This window comes from Amblyomma mixtum, chromosome 5, assembly GCF_055824585.1.
Source record: "Amblyomma mixtum isolate Tamu chromosome 5, ASM5582458v1, whole genome shotgun sequence".
In the NCBI taxonomy this organism is placed as follows: domain Eukaryota; kingdom Metazoa; phylum Arthropoda; class Arachnida; order Ixodida; family Ixodidae; genus Amblyomma; species Amblyomma mixtum.
This window is the reverse complement of record NC_143016.1, coordinates 82,023,186-82,041,570: the sequence shown is the minus strand read 5'-3', so window position 1 is coordinate 82,041,570 and position 18,385 is coordinate 82,023,186. Positions and strand designations below refer to the sequence as shown.

At 44.4% G+C, this 18,385-nt stretch overlaps 2 protein-coding genes across 2 annotated transcripts in view; one reads left to right on the top strand and one right to left on the bottom strand.

The window, feature by feature from the left end:
- The window catches only part of Pmvk (Phosphomevalonate kinase), a 35,312-nt gene extending 33,505 nt beyond the window's left edge, over positions 1-1,807 (bottom strand). Inside the window, exons 1-2 of the mRNA XM_089545303.1 lie at positions 1,750-1,807; positions 49-136 (exon numbers count right to left, since the gene is read on the bottom strand). Coding sequence (XP_089401429.1) covers positions 49-134 — 86 coding nt within the window. The 5' untranslated portion in view covers positions 135-136; positions 1,750-1,807. The remainder of the gene's footprint in view (positions 1-48; positions 137-1,749) is intronic.
- A 297-nt stretch (positions 1,808-2,104) lies between these two features.
- LOC149342818 (uncharacterized) lies at positions 2,105-16,502 on the top strand. The gene is made up of 11 exons (XM_089545300.1): positions 2,105-3,106; positions 4,527-4,638; positions 4,734-4,793; positions 4,884-4,939; positions 7,760-7,904; positions 9,812-10,705; positions 11,089-11,200; positions 11,495-11,630; positions 12,399-12,516; positions 13,889-13,998; positions 16,271-16,502. The coding sequence occupies exons 1-11, from the start codon at positions 2,421-2,423 to the stop codon at positions 16,347-16,349; spliced, it is 2,508 nt and encodes an 835-aa protein (XP_089401426.1). The 5' UTR covers positions 2,105-2,420; the 3' UTR covers positions 16,350-16,502.
- Positions 16,503-18,385: the final 1,883 nt, after the last annotated feature.

Below are 18,385 nucleotides of genomic sequence, written 5' to 3'. Positions count from 1 at the left end.
ATTTGTCATGAGAAATAGTTGCTGATAGAGAGATAAAGCACTGCTCACCTTTTTCTGAGTGTTTCCGTTATGTAGTCCTTTCCCGACTTCCTTTTTCCACTGAACACGAGGATCACCTTGGGGTTTTGAGCCATAGCTGCGTGGTGATGTTTGAAAAGAGCATAATTCAGTTTGTTGTTGCCAAAAAAGTTGCGCGTGCTCGTATTAATTTTTAAATAGAGCTGTCTGTTGCTTTAACAAGCGTGCATCACTACCAGTAGCTTCGAAGCACTTTTACAATTTGCCATAGGCCGGCACACTCACTCATGAGTGCATTTGCTACATGTGTGCAAGGCATGTTTCTGATTTGTGAGGCCCAGTAATCGGCGCTGGGTGCGTAAAATGGGCGTGTGAAATGAGATTCTGCTTATCGTGGAGTATTCATTTTCGTAAGTAGAATAAATTTTGTTTTCGTGCTCTAATTTCTGCAATTCTACCCCACCCTGATGTCTGGACAGCATGAGGAATTCTTTGAACCAGATGGTATATGATTTCCTTCAAAAACTTTTGGATAGGGTTTTTTTCTCGGTAACATCCATTTCAGAAGGGCATGCACTGCAAAATGGCTCACGAGTTAGGTGCACACATATTCTTCTACGAACAACATTTCTTCGACCAACACAGCAACAGACTACAGAAGAATAACTAGGTGCAGTGTTAGCGCACTATTTATGCCTACGGAGATGCACTCGTGGTCTCTGCACTCACTGTCCTCAAGCGAGGACACTACACTGGTTTCTCAAGGCTCCTTCAGACGGGGATTATGTCCACATATCGGTCATGCATATCTGCTTTGGCTAGACGAAGCAAGCCCTGCTTTTAACTGTGACCCAAAGTAAGCTCAAGAGGCTGTTGTAAAGGGATTGAAAACGGCCACTCCCTTTCGGATCCTTTTTCCGCCGGGCAAATCTGTATATGGGGCCCATTCCAGCCATTTTCCTTTGCGTGAGGAACTCGCTCGAGGTTTGCAAAAACACACTCGATATCGCACGCCGCAGAGTATTCAGTAGCCACTTGCCTCCAAAGTGTTCATGCATACTCACGGACACATCATTGTCAAGGCAGACTTATTGTTACTGCAAAGTTCAAAATGCGTCTAAGCATCTTAGCTGACGCTAAACAGGCACTTAACGTCTACGCAGCAAGCGCGGAGGCACGTGTGCATAACAATGGACCAGGCCATGGAAGATGCGTGATAACTGACCACTTCCTTCGAGCATCGAAAATGAAAATTGGCGAGAGACCGACCAAGCATCGGGCGGCTCCCCACATCTCTCCGACCCTGGCTTCGCTAGGGGTGAGTGAACTTTAATGTGGTGAGTGGACATGAGCGCAAGTGAATGGTTGTGAGTGATGATGAATGCGAGCGGACATGAGTGTGAGAGAGTGGTTGTGAGTGTAAGTGCACATGAGTGCGAATGCGAGTGAGTGGCTGTGAGTGTGAGAGGACATGTGTGTGAGTGAGTGAATGTAAGGGCGAGTGGCCTTGAGTGTGTGTGTGTGTGTGATTGAGCCACCGCTCATGGCGCCGACGTATGCAATCTGCATGCTTCACAAAAATGACTTATTGAGCTTTTGTGGTAGATCGCAGCGCTGCTCAGGCAACTGTCGAGTTCACTCAAAGAATAATGCGAAATGGCTCTTGTCAAGCTCGCGATGAGAATGGCCTCGTTGGCGGGTGCAAGAAGCCAACCTCGCCGCCTAGCTTACCGACATTGCGGTGAAGCTCGCTGTTTCTGTACAGTGATTACTGTACACAATCGATGTCACGGCAGCAGTCACGTCGGTTGCATTGAAGCAGTGTATAACGTAGCAAAATTAAAATGTTATACGTAACAAAAGCTTTACGCTGGCGCCGTAAACACCCTCTTGAAACAAGAAATAGGCATGTCACGCGACAAATTTCTGCAAAGCCATTGCAAAGCGCTGGCGGCTGGCGGCAGCACGTGCGCAGTTGGTGCGTTCTATTGCGCATGCATTGTGCATTTGTGTATGGCATATCGGTGGTGCAGTAGTCGTTCAGGGCGCGTAACGTAGCGCTCGTTGCGTCATATCCGGTATATGTTGACGCGAAAGTCGCAATCTTGAAAGCTCATAGCGAGTACGCAGCGAGGCTTTCTTTCCTCCGTTTCTTCGTGTTGTGCAAGATTTGGACGATTTCAACCTCATTGCAACCCACCGCTGGAAAGGCCGGCCTCGTGTCTCGATTTAGTACCTTCTGCTCGACCAGCGTAGTACATTCCGCTGCTGCCGGAAGTTGAGCTTCGGCTCTGTTTTTCTTGAGGGTAAACACCCGCTTAGTCTTGCCCGTGGTCCTGCCACTGAACTGTACGAGAGCCCACGGCGTGCTCGAGTCCGATCCCAGTTGGTGCTGCCCACTTATGAGCCAAGGAGCGACCGGTAATACCGAGCGTGATTCTTACGATGCCGTCGGCCTAGATCCGCAAGCATCAGCGCGCTCGAGAGATCCCCACGCTTCTGCAGCTCCTGGTGGCAAGACAGGCAAGCCTGAAAATGCAGCCAATCGCCTGAGCAGCGCAGTTCGACCGCCTTTTCGCCGTCGTGGTTTTGCGCATAGGACCGATAAGCAGCCATCGAGCAACGCACCGCGGGCAACAGTAGTCTGTAAGTTCTTCGCTAAGAACGGTCACTGCCGAAATGGCGACCAGTGTCGGTACTTGCACCAGCTAGACGAACGGCCTGCGGCCGTTACACACGAGGCAGATGATAAGCACAACGGAGACGTCACCCCGAACGATTCTGCTAATGAGCCTAGCGAGCGGCCACCGGCGAAGGAGTTCTGCCGGTTCTTCGAGCGCCACGGATACTGCCGCTACGGCCGCGGCTGCCGCTATGCACACAGGCGCCGTCGCGGTACGGTTAAAAGCAGTGCCCAAGTTCTGCAAGAAGCCCCCCTGAACGACTCACCACACCCGGAGGAAAACAGCAGTGAAGTCGGCAATCCGTCGGCGAGCGATCAGACGCCTCCAGAAGTCGCAAACAAACCTCCGGAAGGCTGCTCAGCTCAGCAGCCTCCGAGCGAAGAGGAGCTTCTTGAACAGTTGAGGTAATTGCCCTCGGTAGTCAACGCTTTGCTGTGCATCGCCCTCCTACAGCTCCTTTCCAAAAGTACGACCTGTATGTAATACTAGTGCATGCTTTTTTTTACACCGGCCGATTAGCACCTGGTTGGGGCAGCGCGGTTGACGGACGATGGCCTCGCAACTAGTCTTCAAGAGAGGCAGATCTCTCTCGGGCGTTCTTTGCATTCCTTGCCGGCTCGCGTTCCCGTTGTTTCGGCTTTTCCGCCTTCGACGGGTCCTGGATGAACTAGAGGAAGTGCCTCGCGCGGCCCGTTTTTTTTTTTTTTTTATGCAACCGCCTTTTGCTTGTCTTCGCTGCGAGCGCAGATTTATTAGCCTCACGCATGGCTTAGCCTTTTCCTGGAGCTACTCCTGTACTTTTGCTTCAAGGCCACGCTTCACTGTGCCGATTATTCACGAGTAACTCACGTCGCAGGACATGTTGGGCTAAGATCATAGGATGCAAGGACAACTTGAATTAATGAACATTATAAATGATCATTCTGTATGATTAATAACTATGTATAAATACAGCATTGAAGGTTATGGGAAGATTACATGTAGATGTGCAATACCAATTCCTATCACTTTGCCTCAATCATCATAGATGCCTCTACCAGGTGCATTCAGGGGTTAAGTTGGCTGCTTTTCTGCTCTTCTCTGGAGTTAGTGTGATAATATAACTCACTTTGATTATGCACATTTGTTCAAAGGGTGCCAGTGAGACTAGTATGGCCCACTGCATTTTGAGTGAAAATTTTCAAAGCAAAAGCTTGGTTGGTTGGTTTATGGGGTTTAACGTCCCAAAGTGACTAAGGCTATGAGATGCGCCGTAGTGGAGGGCTCCGGAAATTTCGGCAAAGCAAAAGTACTGCAGAATAGAACAGTAGACCATGATATACTGAATCTGTGAGACAGGCTTTCAAGACATCATTTGATATCACCGAACTGGCTACTTGTCATGGTTAATTAAAGAGTAATGTGTTTCTTGCTTAAAGTGGTTGTCATATGGGCATGGTGAGACTGCTGCCTTTATTGCAGCATGCATTAGTAACATCTGCCACCTGCCGCGGTGGCTCAGCGGTTATGGTGCTCGGCTGCTGACCCGAAAGACACGGGTTCGATCCCGGCCGCGGCGGTTGAATTTCTTTGGAGGCGAAATTCTTGAGGCCCGTGTACTGTGCGATGTCAGTGCACGTTAAAGAACCCCAGGTGGTAGAAATTTCTGGAGCCCTCCACTATGCCGTCTCTCATAGCCTTTAGTCGCTTTGGGACGTTAAACCCCATAAACCAAACCAAACCAAACATTTTGCTGCGTTCCTTTCTTGCGCCCATGTATATTTCTGCTTTGACCCTGTTATCAAGATTTTGAGTCTAATCAGTAACCTTGTGTCTCCTTTACAGGCACAGAGAAATTGACCAGTTTCGGAAGCGTTTCAGAAAGAGCAAGAAATTAACTGCCGAGGATGGTACTGACAAGTATTCCTTTGTATTTGGACCAACAGACCCTGACTGGGTATGCCACGCTGACTGCTTCGATTTTCCAATGCATGACTTTGCTCTCTGCAGTTTGCTCTCTGACAGCTTACATTTTGTTATTTCTCACCGCAGCCATTTGATGTCAAAGAACTCACGATGATGGTGGCTTTTCCGAAATCTTACCCCAAAGAGGTAAGCTTTTGCTTGATGGAAAACGCTGTTTGGTGTTGACTGTGTGCCCCCCACCCCCTCCTCCTTTTTTTTTTGCTATTCTGGTTCTAGTGCTTTACGATGATGATACTGGATGAAGAAGGTGTTCTACCCCCAACATTAGTCAGGTGGGTGATTTTCTTCTGCTTGCTGTCTTTCGCAGTTTATATATATCCTGTAATATGGTGCAGTGGTTGTAAATGTTTGATAAAGCAGACTATACAGACTCATAGGTGCATAAAGCTGTAGCACAAAAATTGTTGGTGAAAAAAGAAAAAGAAGAAAGGAAGGAAAAGACTCCAGCTTTTTCGTAAACTTTGCTGCTGCAGAATTGTGGAGGCCTGCTGTAAGCATTCCTCTCGGTGCTTTCTTGTGAAGAACACTCATTGTCTTGTAGCAGTGCCATCTTATAATCGTGATTCCTTGTTTCCTTTTGGGATTACATTACTGACGTTATGGTGTATGCGTTAGCAGACCTGTGAAGGGAACTATAGCTAGTTACTACTCAAGAATGAAGCAACACGTGCCCCTGAAAGGAGACTCTCCAACCAGTGGCAGTGACCAAGTGTCGTGATGTCATGGTTAATCCCCTTTCAGCTACTAGTCTGACGTGGCAGGGTGCTGGCTGGTGTAAGGGGATCAACCGTGGATTAACCAGATAAACCACTACATCATGATAATGGGTCCCCATCCTTGGTTTGAGGGCCATTTGCCAATTTATTCTTGAGTTTTATCTGACTGTAGCAAGTGTTAGTTGATGCCTCCCAATGCACTTTGGTTGTAGCAGGATCCACCGATGTATTGCAAACGTGTTGCTCAGCAGCGATATCATTTATTTTAAAGAGTGTGCTAATTAGGAGGTTGTAAAGTGTGGCAGCTCTAGTTTGGTTGTAATTTGTTCCTGTTTGCTGTTTATTTTATTTTTCTTTAGGAGAATGTTTTATGGAGAGTTGGTTGTAACATTTATTAGACTAGACTTATCTTTCAGTGGCTGTTAAGTGAGGCAAGGTGGTATATAGCTATCCCTCTGTCTTGATGTCTGCACGAACAATGCAAATTCACAGCAGTTCAAGCAGGGCTTGAGCAGTCCTTCTTCTCAGGAGTTGCACGAACAATGCAAATTCACAGCAGTTCAAGCAGGGCTTGAGCAGTCCTTCTTCTCAGGAGGTGCACGAACAATGCAAGTTCACAGCAGTTCAAGCAGGGCTTGAGCAGTCCTCCTTCTCAGGAGTTGCAGTATGTCTGACATTAGCCTGACTACACGGATTTCACTTAGTGATGTGATCGTTGTGCTAATTGTGCAGAGCTTAGAAAGGCTAATGCTAGTGTAGCTTCGTACATTTGACAAGCATATAGATATACTGGACTAATCCCTGGCTTAATACGTGACTATTTATAAAACAAGCATTGTGTCAACTTTTGTACTATGTATGCTTATTCTCAGCAGCATTTAAAAAGGAAAATGCTTATTGCAATGTATAAACAATGTCTTTTTATGTGTGTGAGGGCAGGGGTTGCTGGTTCATGCAACCAGGTTTCTTGGGATTGTAGGAACTTGTCCTGCGTTCTATGCATTCTGTATGAAATGTTATGCATGTGAAGAATGTGCTCAGTAGCCTGTGCGAGAGCCCCTGGGTTTTCATGCAAGCTTTATTAGTGATCATTTCTGTTTCCACCCCGCTTTCACTTAATGCCCTTCGTCCCTGGTTCTGGCTGTTGGAAGAATTGGTACTGTATGTACTATTTTTGCTGGCTTGAAAACTTGGGCCTTAAGTGCGACCAAATGCATATATGGTTGTGCACAAAAATCGGTGCATTCAAGAATTTTTATCTGGATTCGACGGTGTCATCATGCTGAGGACGTGATCTTATTGTTGTGTGAGACATTAAGGAGCCCTGTGGTGTGTTATGTGTTGTTGATCTGAAAATTGCACAGGAAATTTGTGCAGATTTCAGCTGCCTTTGTTTGCATGGCAATTGCAGATTTGTATTATTTGACTCAAGCTTATACCTAAAAAGCAGCACATTGCTGGAATTCTTATTGTTGGCAAAAATTATATCAGCCAGCATAAATCAATCTTAACTTAGGATTGCATACTTGACTTAGGTACAGATTGGGTTTTATTTCATATATATGACCTAAAGAAGAGTACCTCAAATCCTTTATTTCCAGGCTGGCTGTGTCTAGCTGTTCTATTGCACAGGCCTCGCTCATTACGTTTTTAAAAAAGATGTCATGCTAATGCATGACCTAGCCTGAATTTGCCACAAGTAAGCTTTGCTTTGGGCTAAAGGTATGCTATCCAGTTTAGGTTCTTATCAGAGTATACACCCTTATATTTCAATTCAATTCGTTTCTTTCCATGGAAAGAGGAGCTGAGGCAAAAGGCTGACTTGCCTGACGAAGGCCTCAGCACCCATACATGGTTGGCAATGCAGTGGCAAAAGTAAAACATTTGAAAAAACCTTACTTGTAATACAAGTTACGAAAAAAAAAAGAGGACGCATATGCAGGTTGTAACACAATAATGCACAAAAAAACAATATGCAACACACACTTTTCTACATAAAGTTCACAGAGCAGGCAACACAACCAAGATTTACTGATCAGAATACATAATCATCAAACAAAGTAGCATGATTCACAAATTACACACAGTAACTGTAAGGAAATCTAGAGTGAAGTATTGTGGAAATTGAATGTTACTGCTTATTAAGTAATGTTTAAGGTTCTTATTGGACCACGATGCGGAAGAATTGAAGTCAAGAGGTGGCGGTAAATTATTTATGGCTGTAGGAACTTGGTAGTTTATAGTTTATTGACAGTTTATTTAGTTTATTTATCTGGACAGTTTATTTAGTTTATTGTAGTTTATTTAGTTTGTATTTTATTGACAGAGACATGTTTATGTTCCAAAACTAATGGCTGCTGTTTGTTGTGTTTACAGGGACCTCAACAAAGCTGTGAAGACATGGCTTAATGAAAAGCACTCTGCAACCAACCATGTTGGACCAGGATCGCTGCTTCTGCGTCCCTTCCTTCGCTGGTTTGACCGGAACCTCGAGGATATGTTTATTGAGAGCTTGAGAAAGGTGATTATAACCTGTCTTTCCTTTGTGGGTCAGTACTGAATAAGCAGCATGTTTTCTTTTGCTGGCCATGTGAACTTTTATTGTGCTCTAATTTCACTGACTGGTTGGCCTATGCAGGTAAATTAAAAAAAATGTCTGTGGGCTATGAAATTACTCTTCTCATGACCTCTCTATTATGCCTTTTGTAGTTTCCACCATTCCTTTGCTAGCGGCATGTTTAGGCCCTCTAGTAGACACCACCAATCACTTTCCACATTTTTATTAGGTAAATCCCGCAGAAAACGTTTCCTATACCTTGTGCTTGGCGCATGATGGCCTTAGCTGCCTATGTGCCATTAAACCCAACACAACACAACACATTTGCTAGCAGCATGGTGTCTGTTCAAACACAGTAATGCCTGTCATTACTGATGTGTTTTCTTGTCACATCAAGCACGTGTTGCTGACAGTGCACCCTTACTCGTTTGGAATAGACGATATGGGAAATGCACACCGTCATCTCTTAAAGCTCAGAGATCTATGTCCACCGGTGTTGGTTCGATAAAACCGCCACCTGGCATTCGGTAAAGACGACTGCACTTCATGTGAAAGGTGAAACGCCAAAGCACTGTTGAGCTACTCTATGCATTCTGTGAGGATATTGTGATGCGTGTGGGAGCCGGGTATACATTTCAGCGTCTAGTTTACGATTTTATTGCTATGCGCGAATATTTCAATAATGCCAAATGCAATGCGAGGTATTGTGTAAACAGGCCGACTCGTTTACAGTCGCCTGCTGTGCTCATTATTTACAAAGCTCTAGAAGTGGTTCGTTTTCAAATTACAATTTGGTCCATCCTATTTATTGTCCCTGATCAGAAGAGGAGCCGATTTCGTGTTAACTCTGGCAGCATATGATCGATTGACCTAGACATATCAACAAGCACTTGCATGACGAAATAGACGGGGAAAATTTTTTTCAGTCGCTGTATGCTGGTGTTGCTCAAGCATGTAGTCCGGCTGCAAAATAAATTTACCGGCAAATCGTGGCTACGTGCACTCAGTGTGCTTCAGCTGCAAACCTTGATCTAAGACAATGAACCTCAACAAACTGCGCCCAGCTCTTCAATGACCGGTGATGTTGAAAAGCGCATTGATGCTCATTGCGCATTATAGTTGAAAGAATGGTATTTCACAGCTAGTTGTGTGTCGTGTGTGATTACAGTGTTGTGCATGCAGCTGCTATCGCCAGAGTTCATTAAAGCTTGCAGTGTCACAGTTGCTTCAGGCCAACGCATATGTGTGCACACAGCACAAAATAACGCTCTCTATTCTACCAGGCGAATTTTCACCTACTTCAAAACAAAAAGTAATGATAATGCGATGTTCTTGGACTGATGCCTAAATGCGCGCATTAAAATCACATCGACACAGAGTTCAACTTTTCTATGCACTTCCCGATGCTAATTCTTGTGGTCTTCAGCACCAAGAAGCAGAAGATGCAGTAGAAGCATGCTAATGCTGACTCGACAAGAAAGGACGTTCTTTTGGTAAAAGGTCAGCGGTATAAACAGCACAGTGGCTGAAGCTTTGATTTCCAAATTTTACTCGCAAGATTCGTGACAACTTCGCCCAATATCAAGCAAGCACACTACCAAACTACGCACCTGCTCGACTGAATCAAGATGGGTGTTGCCGGACTGGCAAGCAGTTTTGCATATCATCTCTTGTAATAGCAACTGTCGCTCTAACTGTGGCCGCTTTGTGTTGCTCCTGCACTCCAGATTTGTTGCAGTTCTTTCACACCTTACCTCTATGTGTACATTTTGTTCTGCTTTTTGTTTTAATTTATTTATAAAATGCACTCTCTGTGTTAATGCTGTTGGCGTGCAGAATTCTTATGATGATATCTTCTTGACTTTGTTTAGGTGAAGAAAGTTCAACTTGCTGAGGCAGCCGGTCTTGAATTCGTTCCCTTTGAGCAGCTGACGGGCGCTACCAAGGAAAGCACAGAGCCACTTGCAGATGGCGCACTGCCCGAAGGGGGCGAGGATTTAGACAGCCCTGCTACTGACACTCAGGACAACGCATGTCAGGACTTGCCACAAGAGCCAGGCCTGGCAGACAAGCTGCATATGCTGACACTTAATCCCGTTGAGGAGGGAGGGAGATGCTTTGATGGAAATCATTCAAGGGAGCAAGATTTGGAGCATGAAAAACAAATGGAAGGCAGTGGTAGCATCACAAATGGCCTTGATTGCTTTGGAAATGATGCCAAACCCTGTGGTAGCAGAGACACTGCCAAAAGCTCTGATGAAAAAGCCAAAGGATTGCAGCACGATAAAATTGAAAAACAGAAGGATGGCCCCTTTGAAGAGCAGCATCAGTTGTCCGGCACAGCTGCCTCGCTTACAGATGCTGCCAGTTCATCTGGAAAATTTTCGGTGGATGAGAAGTCCTCACAGCGAACTGGTGTTGACGTTACAGTGAACCAAAAGAAAGGCACTGAAGTGAAGTTTCGGCGCCTGGAGCTTGGAGAAGGCGTGGCCACGCTAGAATGCACAAGAGTGGCGGTCAGGGTGCAATGTGGCAGGTGCCGCTGCAATGCGGATGTCGTCACGCCGGCACGTCGCCGCAATGTGGTGACATGCGGCCGTTGCTCACGGACATGCAGCGTGACATTCCGGCCAAACTTGATGCATCAGTTCAATTCTGTGCTGGGCTACCTTGACCTTGTCGACTGCTGTGCAGTGGACCTGGTGCTGTCTGGCTGTGCTTTTTGTGTGGACTGCTTCAGCTGCAACAAGAAAATGGCAGTTGATGTGAGTATTGTTGCACATTGATAAGTCAGATTGTGTTATGTGCTCTTGATGTTTCATCTGTGACTGCTTGTGATCTGCCGCACTAAGCACATGCTGTTCATTCTTAGTTTCCATCATCGCAAAAATTTTGTAGACTTGCTTTTTTCTTAAGCATGTTGGCATGTTCTAGGCTGGCTGGATGTTGTTTAATTCTACTGATGTGTATGGATTTTGATGAGATCATGTGTTTGACTTGATCCTCTTTGTGCACTTAGGCTGCTCAAGTCAAGTTTCCTTAAAATTTTGTTTTAAGTGTTCTCTGTAACAACTACTGTAGCAAAACCGGCAGCTCTTAGAACGCTATAAGATGCCACAAGAATTCACTCTGTTTTCCCAATATGCAGGGCATACACTATGGGCAGCGTCGCTCTCTTTGGTGCCAGTTCTGCAATGCCAAGATGACTGTACTCATGGAGTCTGTCAAGTTTCTTCAGCTGCAGCCTTCCAAAGCAACTGGTCAGTATTTTGTGACTATGTAGCATTGGACCTACATACATTCCACCCCCCCCCCCCCCCTCCCCTTTTTTTTTCATTCTGTTACTGCTTTGGATACCATAAGTGGAAGCAATGCACTAATGTAGTGAACTTGCAGAAATGTGTGTTTTTCTTGGTGCATGGAATTTGTCTTGAATATGCACATCAATGTACTATGTGTCCTAATTCTCATTACTAATTTACTGACATCTGCAGTGGTAAGTGCTAAAATGATCTCAGTGTTTTCAATGACACTTACCTGATGTATTGTTTCAGAAAACTCTGGTGCGGCATTTTCCATAAAGGCCCCCAAGATGGTGAAAAATGTAAAGGATCCAGCTATTCAAGAAGGCAAGCCTCTTCCAGATGGTGGCATCTGCAAGCATTACAAGAAGAGCTTTCGATGGTTGAGGTAAGGGAGGTTGGTCTTTGTTGCCGGAAAATTATTGGTTGTGTGTTGGGGTCAATGCGTGCTGGCTGAACCAAGGAATTTGCTATAGTTTAGTTATTCCTTTTAAATCATTAATTTAATGCAAAGCTTCTTAAAAGATTGAGCAATGGAAATACAATTGACTAGCGATGATTTCAACTCAAAGGGGACCGCAAAGTTGGTCAGATTATGTGGAGTCCTTTAGAGGAGCCTTTTTGATATCGACTGAAGCAAAATGTCAGTCTATATAAACTAGATGTTGGAATTAAGAGAGTTAGAATACGAGGGTCCACTGTTATAGTTAGTTAGTGTGATGAAATATGGCTTTATGATAAAAGCTTTAAATGAAGGGAAGCTGTAGATCAAAAATTTGCACAGGTTGTACCATTTGTGTTATCTGTGACCGTCTTTAAGTTTCATGGAAATATGATGCTCCTGCAGGTCACTGCTGCTATAGCTTTAGCAAATGGCGGTCAAATTTTGATGGAGGCGAAATTCCAGAGGCCCGTGTACTGTGTGATGTCAGTGCACGTTGAAGAACCCCAGGTGGTCGAAATTTCCGGAGCCCTTCACTACGGCGTCTCTCATATCCTGAGTCGCTTTGGGACGTTAAACCCCATAAACCAACCAACCTTTAACAAGCAGCACATGTAGGTGCTGTTTCTCTTTGCCTAGAACCAGTTGGTACGATCAAGCTTCGTGGCACCTTTATTGATGGTGATGGTTATCAACACTGCATGTTGGTTTCAGGTTTCCTTGCTGTGGGAAGGCCTACCCGTGTGACAAGTGCCATGAGGAACAGGAGGGTGGCAGCCACGAGATGAAATTTGCTACGCGAATGATTTGTGGCCACTGTTGCAAGGAACAGGTGAGGAGCTTTGGTATATTTTGGGCTGTGGTATGGCAACTTACAGCTTGCACTTCTGGTGTGCTGTGCTGTGAACTGTTGCTACCCTCTGGCCACTTCTGCTGGAGAAGACACTGGCTATGTGTCAGTGCTTAGTTGTTCAAAACATTTTGGATGTTGAAAACCCTGATCCAGAAATTCTTGCAACATTCTTGTCACTTTAGGCACTAGACTTAATAATGGTGAAATTCTAAGATCGTAGAGTTGATCCCGGATGTATCAAATTCGATCACAAAATACTATAGTTTGATATATCAGTAATTTGATGTATATAAGTATGACATCAGGTGAGCTTATCTCTAGCCTAAAAGCAAGAAGTGCATGCTGACAGAGCACTGCTTGCAGGCGTTGCTAGGCCTAACCTGCTTCGCATCGGAAGGCGCAGTAAATGGCTCTTTAGAACTAGCCATTGTCTGTCATAAGCTAACTGATCCTGTTACTAGTATGTTACAAATAGAGTAATCATTCATTAAAATTAAGGTAAGATTGGTTTCCACAACGCCTTTGGCAGCAAAGCACGCCAGGCAAAGGCCACCACTAGGCTTTAGTTAGGTTGGCTTCCCAGCATGACAGCGATGTGGCGTGGAAAATTGAGTGCAAGAGATTGAAGGCCAACCCCCCCACCCATACACACATCAAGTTCATCTAGTCATGTGGTTTCACAGCGCGAATTGTGCCAGCAGATGCCCAAGGTCACGTCATTGAAGAATTGTGAAACGCTGTGAAATGTATTGCTTAGTTGTGGTGCCAGATGTCTAGTTTGGTTTCGTTTTGTAGCTGTGTTCATGTAGATCCTATTCACTGTCAGATTTGGCAGGTGGCAGGAGGCTTCTGCATGGCAACCCTGTGCCCCCAACCATTATACTGTTGTGAGGTTCGAAACTAAGATCTCCAACTGTGGGGTGTTGCACAAAGGGAAGTGGGGACAGGGCAGTGCACCCTGCTTCTCTAAAAGGTGTGTCGAGAGGCCATTATTGGATTTGCTGCACAACAGGATGCGATGTAGGTGCTCTGTTTAATTGACGTCACATGAATAAGCTTTATGCAGTTTACTTTTGGTAATTGTGACCCGAAGGGGACCAAGAATTTCTTCGAATTACATGGAGTTTGAATTGTGGGGAACCTATTTAATATAGAGGACCAAGGTGTTGGTTCGAATAAACCAGATCTTATTGACTGTGAATTAGTGAGAGCCCACTGTAGTATACGTGCTTTGCGACTGCAGTATGTGAATTTGTAATCTCTGAATGGGCTTTACTGCCATCAGAGTGTGTATTGGAGTAGCAGTGCCCCTTACCCAGCCTCGTGTTACAAAAGCCTGTCATTTTTGCAGCCGTTTGCTGCAGAGAAGCCATGCATTGGCTGCGCAAGTTTCATGACCAAGAAGCCCACAGCTCATTGGGAAGGAGGCCGTGGCTGCCGGGACAGGATTCGCATGAGCAAGTATGCATCATTCTTCTTGTCCATGGTGCTGTTTTCTAAGATTGCAAACAGCATGTTGCGAGGTGCTGCAGGCTTTGTTGCATTGTTGGCGGCCCGCAACACTATATGTGCAGCTCCAAACTGTTGAAAGGATTGTACGAGTGCATGGACAATTGTACCTGCACAGCCGTCACTTCGTAACCATGTGCTTTAATCTGTGACATGATTACCCACATATACATCCACCGGCAGTAGATTATAGAAAGTGATGCTGTCAAAGAAAATTAATTCCTTTACATCTAAGATGTATTATTGATTAGTATTTAATGGTGCACCGTGTAATTCGCATGACAATTAAGTTGCATATATCTACTGCCGTTGGCGGATTTTTCTGACTCAGGTAGACATGAAAAATGGTCAGAATAATCGAGCAGTCCGAAAAAAATTAACCAGTTTGCTAAGAAAAACCGGCTTGAGAATTGCTGTCGATGGCAGTGCTTCCTGAATGTGGTAGCACGCCAGCTGTTCGGTTGTTTAGGATTCTGGACACCTTGTCCTGGAAAGCGACCACCAGCGCGAGTGGGCCGGGTAAGCAGCGCGTGAATGTAATTTTCTTTACCGGAGCTAATTTAACAAACGAAATAAGACCTTCTTACACGTGGAGCTGCCAGGGAATGGGCACCGGGCTTAATACCCGTTGTGCCCGCACCTCGCTCGCAGCAGTTATGAAATTGCTTTGACTTGGCCTGGGCAGTTACATGGTTATATCTTCACAGCGGCGCGGCCGGCGTACCCTCGCTACTTGCACTTTGTACAGCCATATACAGCAACACGTTCGTGCCGATCTTCCACAGCCTGCCTTGCATGCACCCGCTGGTTCCTTTTCTTTTTATACATGGTTGAGTAATAAATTCTGGGTGCGCATTTACGCGAGGGCGCAAATTATGCGAGTAAATAGGGTAAGTTAGCCCCCTCCTTGTTGGTTTATGTGCGGCAATTTTCCGAATTTTAAAATCCACCGGTTTCTTGGTGTTCTTTTCTTTTTTTTGGCCCTGACTCAGTATATTCGGGATTCTGCTGCTCTCTTTTGACGGTTTTGATGAACTGTCCCCATTATGTTGTTGTTTTCTTTTCTTTTTCTGAGCTGAAATTAATAACAGCTAATTTACTGCAAGTACTGTTTGTAGTAGCTGCCACATGTCTATTTTATTTTCATGAACTCTAGTAGATATCTTCAGAACAATTGCAGTCCTTTTGATTAATTCTGGCCTGTGGGATCAGTGATCAATATTTATGCAGTTTTTGAACTAGTTGCAAGCAAAATTGCTCTCAGTCGCATTAAAATGTCACCACTTTGCTCCAAAAGGACTCTGAAATAGCCTGCAAATTCCTACAAAGTTGCTCCAAAATGGGACATTGGCTGCTCCAAAGCTGCTCCAAAATAGGACTTTCGCTGCTCCAAAGCTACTCCAAAATGGGACTTTCGCTGCTCCAAGGCTGCTCCAAAATGGGACTTTTGCTGCTCCAAAGCTGCTCCAAAATAAGACTTTTGCTGCTCCAAAGCTGCTCCAAAATGGGACTTTTGCTGCTCCAAAGCTGCTCCAAAATAAGACTTTTGCTGCTCCAAAGCTGGTGCAAAATAAGACTTTTGCTGCTCCCATGCCTGCTCCAAAAAGCTGGAGCCGGCTTCCACCCCTGCAAAGTTTAATCAACTTATCTGTGTTAGTTTTCATTTTCAAGGATTCTGGTCGTGAGGCAGTACTACGAAAATCTTCCAAACTGGAAAGGCAATTAAAAATGAACTAATCAAGATAAGTTCGTCATTTGCAATACCACCTCTTGCGCAGTTGATAACGTAGCTGTACTATAACCGTGTGCATCAATTGACAGAGGGAACATTAGGCTTTCAAATGAGGCCTACATTGTTCTGTTTGAACAAGAACAATGCACAGAATGCTGGTGCAAACATAGCCCAAAATGGAGCATTCACTCAGCCAGAGTGGGACTTAACTTTGTGGAGTGCGTAAGGAGTCTTCCACAGAAGCCGGCTTTCAGCAGTAGAGATTTTGTATTCATGCCAGACAGTTGCATGGGATTCTTGCTAGAAGTCGCAAGAGTAATATTTAAAATAGGCTTTGCTTTGGCAGGCAGTGAATTGACAAATGTGAAGTCAGAAGCAGAGTAACAGAATCTTTTTTTTTTTTTCTTTGCATATTGCACTATGCTTAATTAACATTATGCAGTTAGCATGCTGTTGTGCTTTGTGTACTTATAGTTTTGTTTTATTTTTTAGGGATGACAACAAGAAGTTCAGCGGTGCCAGCAAGACCATTTCAAGAAAAGCACAAGACAAGATTAGTGGCAAAAAGTGATGCTGAGGAAAGATGCAAAGTCTTGAACCTTATTTGGATTACTTTTGTACTGAAGTTTAAGATGGATTAGAAGTGATGCTGAGAAAAGATTCAGGGTCTGGAACCTTATTTGGATTACTTTTGTACTGAAATAAAAATATGATTAGTTTTGCATATACTGTGTTTTATTGAGAGCAGAGGTGGGTTGACAGTCGCTGCTAGCTACTAGCTACAGTGTGGAAACCAGAAATACGTTCTCCTAGCTGCTTAGGGTACTCAGTGGGAGGCCATAAATTCGGAGCTTTGAAGACGTCCAATATAGTGAAATCCATGGCACCTTGACTTTCTTTGATTACAGCTTGATTTTGTCCAAGACGGATGTCAGTTATTTTTGAAGGTACAAGCTTGATTATTAGGTTTTCTTTCGCCAATGGGAAGGTGCTTGTTAATCAGAAGGACTTCAAAACTGCATTCATTCATGGATTATAATCCTCTGCCTTTCCTTTTCTTTTTTTTTTTATTTGGCTGAATGCACAAAGCCGTTTGGATGTAAGCATGAATCGCGACGAGCAAGCAGTTTTGCACCTTTGCCCCAAAAAACGATAGAAAAGTTGCCTAGCTTTCATTAATGACAGATCATCTGAGTGCCTGTGTTTCTCGCTCAGCCCAAAATGTCGGGAATGTCATGAAAAACTGGCAATTCACAACCCGTTCCTTCGGACCAGCAGCTTTGTGAATTAGTTCCCTGATTAACTGATGTCATCTCATGATTTTCTCATTACCTTGCTCTTTTAATGGCACCATGTAATGGTTCCATAAGTTCTAATACAGAGGAAAACAGCTGATGTGAGCAAGATCTGCAGCCCCGAGCTATCCATAAAATAAAGATTTTGCAACTGAATTGGACGAACAAATTACATTTCAATGTTGTCCTCTCCGATGCCCATGCACGTAGTCCAACAATTCTCTAGTGTGGACCTCTGCAGACAAAGCTTTCCGAAAGCTCAGTTCTCCAGAAAACGGATCGCATGGTGTGAAGAACCTCATCATCGCTGAGAGTGTGGAACCTAGAAAGTTTATTTCTTATGTTTAGGTGCAGATTGAAGTCCAAGGATGCAAGATATATGGCAGTTAAATAGGCGATGACAAGGCCAGTGATGATAGTAGGCTGCAGAAGCCTACTACGATTCGCAATCGGTGGTGTCTTCAACCATTGTCCAGTGACATGCTAGCAGTTGGGGCAGCAGACCTTTATTATGAGAGAAAGCGAAAAATTATCAGACATTCACCCTCTGAGCTAATCAGGTCTCTGAGATAGGGTTGTGAGAAATGCTGTTATCGATCGGAGTGTTTATTAACTTGTGTGCAAAGGTGGGATGCCTGGTGCTTTTATGCTGCTACACTTGCTTTAGTGCCACTGGTAAGTTTTCTCCTGAGTGTGTTGTAAGTAGTCTGGTGCAGCAACTGTTCATAGGTTGTTGTGAAGGGGCACTGGTGGGGGGGTGCTGGGTAGGCAGTGTGCTGGGGCATGGCACACAGTCCCTCATCCCTTCACATAAGGTGGGCGTCCTGCGTGGACAATTAGATTTTTAAGGAAAGGGCACAGTAACTATCTGAATTCTCGGTGGCAGTCTTATATGCATTACTTGGAATAAGCTACTCATTGCAATTACATTTACTTTATCTGAAAGGTAAACTATTTGCAGTGGTCAATTACAGCTTCTGAAAAGTAACTGAACAATTACAGAAAAAAATCGATTGCTGTTACGTTATTTTCCTTCGAACTTTTATTGCCATAGCATGAACTTACACTACAATGAATTACTGTGACTTTGCTTGTTATTTTTGTACAGCTTGTTAATTCTCAAGAGGAGATGTTTTTCTAAGTTGTTGCTAATTTTCTTATTTTTTCATGAAGAGTAGTAGCTACACTGAACGCTTTCTTATTGTGTGCACTGGTGGGAAGAGTAATATTACAACGTATGAAACCTTGCATACCAGTTCATAAATGTGCAATGCTTCAAGTCCTCAATGTACTCAAGTCCTAGTGTACAAGT

What these genes read in the sequence shown, in the direction of transcription:
- LOC149342818 (XM_089545300.1), top strand. Translation starts at nt 2,421, where the DNA reads ATGAGCCAAGGAGCGACCGGTAATACCGAGCGTGATTCTTACGATGCC. An exon ending in GCAGCCTTCCAAAGCAACTG is followed by an intron (nt 11,201 to 11,494) that starts GTCAGTATTTTG and finishes GTATTGTTTCAG; the next exon opens with AAAACTCTGGTGCGGCATTT. An exon ending in GACAGGATTCGCATGAGCAA is followed by an intron (nt 13,999 to 16,270) that starts GTATGCATCATT and finishes TTTATTTTTTAG; the next exon opens with GGATGACAACAAGAAGTTCA.